At 70.6% G+C, this 5,668-nt stretch overlaps 1 protein-coding gene across 1 annotated transcript; it reads left to right on the forward strand.

Moving 5' to 3' along the window:
- Positions 1–610: 610 nt before the first annotated feature.
- Positions 611–4,111, forward strand: NKX1-1 (NK1 homeobox 1; the record flags this gene model as incomplete). Its single annotated transcript, XM_082653211.1, has 2 exons — positions 611–1,055; positions 3,267–4,111. 2 exons carry the CDS (start codon positions 611–613, stop codon positions 4,109–4,111), a joined length of 1,290 nt encoding a protein of 429 aa, XP_082509337.1.
- Positions 4,112–5,668: the final 1,557 nt, after the last annotated feature.

Consider the following 5,668-nt stretch of genomic DNA (forward strand, 5'->3'; position numbering starts at 1 on the left):
GGGGGTGAGGCCGGCCGGCCGCCGGGATGCCCCAGCCAACTCTTAAGGCGCGCCCGGGGGCCTCCGCGGCCCCTCCGCAGACGGATCCCGCAATTATTTAAAAGCCGGGGCTGTCCCCTCCCCCTCCGCCCAGGAGGCCGGCGCGTCGTTTCCGGACCAGCGGAGGCGCAGCGGCACGCCGCGAACCGCGACAGCCGCTCGCGGAGCGCACTCCGGCTCCGGGCTGTGGGTCTGTCGGTCGGGCCCGGAGCGCAGTCCGTGTGTCCCGCGCGGGACCCGCCTCCTCCGCCCGGGACCGTTCGCATCCAATTAGGCGCGCGCTCTAACGAGGGCGGCGGAGCCCGCGGCCGCCTGCGGGCGCACGTGTGTGCGGCGAGTGGGCGCGTGGGCGCCGCCGGCGGGGCCGCCATAAATGAGCGGGCCGGGCGCGCCGGGCGCCTGAGGCGGCGGCGGCGGCGGCGCCAGGCAGCACCGGCCGAGCGCGGGGCGGCACGGGGAGCGAGCCGAGCCGCGGCCGCCGGCACGAGACCGTGCGGCGTCGCCCGGGCCGCCGGGGATGGGAGCCCAGTAGCCGGAAGGGCCCGAGCGGCCGGAGCGGCGGGAGGCCGGCATGAGCGCGAGCGGCCCGGCGGCTACCGGGGACGGCCCCGCGCTGCCGCCGCCGCCGGCCGGGCCCGGTGCGGGGCCCGCACCGCCCGCGCCCGCCGCCGCCGCCCGGGACGCCATGGACGGGCGCGCTGAGCTGCCCGCCTTCCCGCGGGCCGGAGCCCCGCCGCTCGCCGCCAGCGACACGGTGCCCGCGGCGCCCGAGGGAGCTGGGGCGGCCCGGCCCGGCCCGCCGCCGCGCCCCACCTCCTTCTCGGTGCTGGACATCCTGGACCCCAACAAGTTCAACAGCAGAAGACGCCGCTGTGTGCTGCTGGGCCCCGTGGCGCCCGCGGCGTGCGCCCCGGCCCCCGCCGCCCCGGGACGCCCGCCGCGCTCAGAGGAGCTGGAGCGCCGTGCCCTCGCCGCCGCCGGAGGAGCTGGAGCCGGTACCGGAGCTGAGCCGCCGCGTGAGTAGGGCACGGCCGGTGCCGGGTCGCGGGGGTAGAGGGACGGCCCGCGTCTACGCGTTTGCGCTCCCGGGACCCCTCGGCGAACCTGACCGGCCCGGCGCCAAGGCTCGGTGGAAAGTTCGCAGCGCGCGGGGCCCGCACCAGCCCTCCCGCCGCCTGCGTCCGACCCGGACTCCAGGGCCCGCACCGCCCGGTGCCTCCCGGGATGCCTCCCCCAGGCCGGGCCCAGGGCTACGAACTGCATGGCCGGCACAGGTTTGGCCACCGCGCACCCCCGGCATTGGAGGGCAGTAGGTGGCAGAGGAGGGGGAGTCGTGCGCGGCGGCTAGCCCGTGACCTCCCCACTCCCACCGCAGCCTCCGGAGACCTCCCTCCCTCCATTCTTTTATTTCCTTTTTTTTTTTTCCCGTTCTCTGTTTCTCTTTTTTTTTTTTTTTTGGACAAATCAGACTAATTGTGACAAAACGCTGGTTATCTCTGGAAAAACAATTAAATCCCTTCGATTACAGTTAAGGGGAAATGTGCTTAGCGGCGGAAAGCGGCCGGTAATGGGGCGGCCCGCAACCCCGGCCTGGTCGATATCCCATTACAGCTGCATGCGTATCTCTTTCAAGCACCTTGCAAACTCCCCCCGAACATCTAAATTATAGGGTCAAAATTCGGATAATTACTCGATTAAAACCTATTACACTTATTAGGGGCCGCTATTGATCGAGAATTGCATTCGACCGGCGCCTGATTGCTTTTGGTGCCCCCTCCGCCGGCCCTTCCTCCCTCCAACTTCCTGGGCCCTCTGCCCTGCGGGGAGAGGCGCGCAGGGCCGGCAGGGCTCGGGTGGGCCTTTTCAGGCGAGGGGCCTCCCAGCACCTGCACTGGGCTTCCTCCCGGTTGGGCGGAGGTGAAAGAGGAACAATCTCGGGAAGGCTGGAGGGGAGCCCCTCAGGTTTTCGGCCTGGCCAGGGTTCTGGGAGTTTCCACCTGGAGCCTCTGATGGGGAAGACATCCCAGTCGGAAGGCCCAGTTTCTTGGTAGTTTAGGGAGGGAGCTGGGTCAGGGCCCCTCCTTAGCCCACCCCTGGACAGAGCAGGAGCTGTCAGGGTCACCTGGGGGACTGTCTCTTCTCCTGCTAAGGGGTATAGGTGGGGGCCAGGATATCTGCCCTGCCGGCCTCCACGCAGCCCGTGGTCACCCTGGAGGAATCGGACTGAATTTGTCCTTTACCCTCCAGTTCTCCGTGCCAACCTGACCGGGGCCTGGTGCCCGACGGGGCGGCATGGTGTTGGGCGCTTGCCCTGGCTTCTCGCCTGGTTGTATGACCACCTGTGGGAGCAGGGGCTGCATAGAAACGCCCTCCCCCCCCCGCCCCCCCCCCCGCCACCCCTGCCGGGCCCTGACCGGGACAGATGCTTTTCTTCCAAATTTCTGAGATGCACATTGCAGCCACCGCGCGGGCCTCTGCTTGGAGGATCCGGAGCTGCTGCTCAGACTTGACCTATGGGGACTCCCATCCCGGCTGGTCTCAGCGCTGCTCTAGACCCCCACTGCCCACTGGTCCCTGGTTGGGACCAGCCTGGACCTGCTGGGGTCTCAGCCGATGGGCCAAGGGTGGCCAAGTTCCAGGGCCCCAAGTCTTGAGGTAGGGATGGATCCAGGGCAACTTTTTTGGTCCCCGGAAATCGCCTCCTCACAGCGGGCTCCAACCTTACCCCAGGACTCTGGCCCGGCCCACTCTTAAATGCCCAGTAATTGGCTGGCTCTGTTGGAGCCTTGTGGTAATTGGAGGGTAATGTACGCTGAAATAAATTAAATGGCCGTTAACTAGTTTCTACATTACGCAAAATGAGTTTAATTAAGTTTGTATCTGCCCCATGGATCGATGGGATCTTTCCGTCTGCCGTAAGCTCTGCGGCCCCGTCCTGCCCGGCTGGGGCAAAGGCGCAGGGCTCGGGAGATGGCGGGAAGGGGGGCTCTGGAGAGAAGGAATGCACAGGGGACGGAGAGAGAAAGCGCGGGAGGGTGAGAAAAAAAGGAGGGGAGAGGGCAGGGAAACGAATGCGCTAAGGGGAAAGGGAGGCAAGAAGAGAAGCAACGGAAACAGGAAAAGGGATTCGTTAAGGGGAGCAGGGCGCCGGAGGGGCGAGCGAGCGGAAGGGAGGCGCCGGGTCCTAACTGTGCTGTCCTCCCTCCCCGCCCCGTCCCCGCCCGCAGACGCCGGCGACCCCTGCAAGGCGGACGAGGCCGAGGCCAACGGCTACAGCAGCGGCGGTGGCCGCAGCCCGAGCGGGGACGAGGCGCCCGACGACGAGGACGAGGACGAGGCGCCCGAGGCGGGGGCGGCGTGCGGCGCTGAGGCGCGGGGAGGCGGCAGCGGCCTCGGGGCCCGCGGGTCGGGCTGCCAGGGCGAGGCCGAGGCGCCCTCAGGCGCTGTCGATGAGGCCGCTGTCCCCGGCCCTCGTGGGAACTCGCCCGGAGCCCCGGGCCCGCCGGGAGCCTCGGCGGCGCCCGGGGACGCGGGGACGACCCCGCAGGGCGCGGCGACGGCGACGAAGCCCAAGCGGAAGCGCACAGGCTCCGACTCCAAGTCCGGGAAGCCGCGGCGCGCGCGCACCGCCTTCACCTACGAGCAGCTCGTGGCGCTGGAGAACAAGTTCAAGGCGACGCGCTACCTGTCGGTGTGCGAGCGCCTCAACCTGGCGCTGTCGCTGAGCCTCACCGAGACGCAGGTGAAGATCTGGTTCCAGAACCGCCGCACCAAGTGGAAGAAGCAGAATCCGGGCGCCGATACCAGCGCGCCGACAGGCGGCGGAGGGGGACCGGGGCCGGGTTCCGGGCCGGGTGCGGGGCTGCCCGGTGGCCTCAGCCCGCTCAGCCCGTCGCCGCCCATGGGTGCGCCGATCGCCATGCACGGCCCGGCCGGGTACCCGGCGCACGGCCCCGGCGGCCTGGTGTGCGCCGCGCAGCTGCCCTTCCTGTCGAGCCCGGCGGTGCTGTCGCCCTTCGTGCTGGGCTCGCAGACCTACGGCGCGCCCGCCTTCTACGCGCCGCACCTCTGAGCACGGCCTCGGATCAGGACGGGACGCCGGGCCGGGCAGCCCCACGAGGCCCTCGCGCCCCTGAGGCCGCGCCCAGGACCCGAGGGCGCCCGCCGGTCGGCCGTTTTGTAAGGCTGCGGTCGCTGACTCTGTACATAGCCGATTGCTACAGAAGAGTTTTAAATTTATAAACGACTGTCCGCGCGCGTTGGGGCCGAGCTCTGCCCTCTGGGAAGCACTTTGCCGAACTCTACTTAATCAATAAACCGCAGGAGGCCGCGCCCAAGTCCCTCAGGCTCCCGCGTCGCCCGCGCCCCGTCCTCCTCGCCGCCCTTAGGTGGGGACTTCGGCGCGACCGAGGCGCTCCGGGGTGCTCGACGCGGCGCGAGCCTTGGGCCCCAGTTTCCCCGCCGCCCGGCGTCCCGTGGCCAAGCTTGCCCCATCCTGCGTCGCCCGGGCACCCCCAAGCGCTTGGGAACAGGCGCGCGGCCTCGGTGCTGTGTGCGCTGAGGCTCCGGTCCAGGAGTCCCGTGTCCCCGCTCCTTCCCTTCCCCTCCCCCCTCCTCCGCTCGGGGCGCTTGGGGGTGAGGGAAGCCCAGCGGGACAGTGCCCGCGCGGTGGGGCCTGGGGGCAGCGCTCGCGCCGGGCGCCGACCCCGCCCCCGCCCCAATGCGCATCCGCGCGGCCTTCCCTGAGCACCAGGCCGGCCCGAGGAGGAGGGGCCTCCCGCCGCTTCCCAGTGGAGGAAAGCTGGGGCTGGCCGGGATGGAGCAACCTGCCCAACGGCGCCTGAGCCGGACCCCGAGCCCGGCCTGCGGGAGTCCGGCGCGGCCACCTCTCCTCCAATAGCCTGCAGTCCGGCTCTGGGCGCGGTCCCCACGCGGGCTCCTGGAGCCCTGGGGGGAGAGGGGAGGCGCGAGGCGGCGGCGCCTGGGCCGGGTGGCCGACTCGAGGCGAGAGCCGAGGCTCGGGGACGCGGGCGCTGCCGCGCGGTGAGGGGGTCCCCGCCGCAGCCCCGCCGGCACTCAAGGTGGGTGTCCACGGTCGCTGGACGCCAGCGCGGTGAAGCCGTGCGCCTGCCCCGCCCCCTGGCTGCTCCGCGGCCGAGCCTTGCGCCCGCAGAGGGGACATCCCTCTCCATGTGCGACCAGCGAGCTTTCAGACTCTTCCCTGCGCTGTTCAGCCCATCACCCACCACCGTGGGCAGGGCTGGGGCTGAGGCTAGGGCTGGGGAGAAGGACGACCCTGCGGCGGGTGAGTGACAGCACCGCCGTCCGGGCCCAAGTCCGGGAAGCCGCGGCGCGCACGCACCACCTTCACCTACGAGAGGGCGCCCCACGTTGTCCTCTCCATCACCTGTGGGCAAAGGGTGGGGGAGGAGCAGCCCCCGACCACGGCGCAGCGGGGAGGGGCGGAGGCAGCTGGGACCGCCCTGCCCACTGCTGCAGCCCCCGCCGCCTGGGCCTCTGGCCTCCCGCAGGCGGCTCCTCACCTGCCTCAGACCTGAGCCCCCCCCCCCCCCAACCATGCACCACTCCGCCTCTGCCTTCCCCGTCAGCTTGGGGCGGGCGTTGCTGA

The sequence above is a fragment of the Grampus griseus genome (genome assembly GCF_964374135.1).
Source record: "Grampus griseus genome assembly, chromosome: 4".
In the NCBI taxonomy this organism is placed as follows: domain Eukaryota; kingdom Metazoa; phylum Chordata; class Mammalia; order Artiodactyla; family Delphinidae; genus Grampus; species Grampus griseus.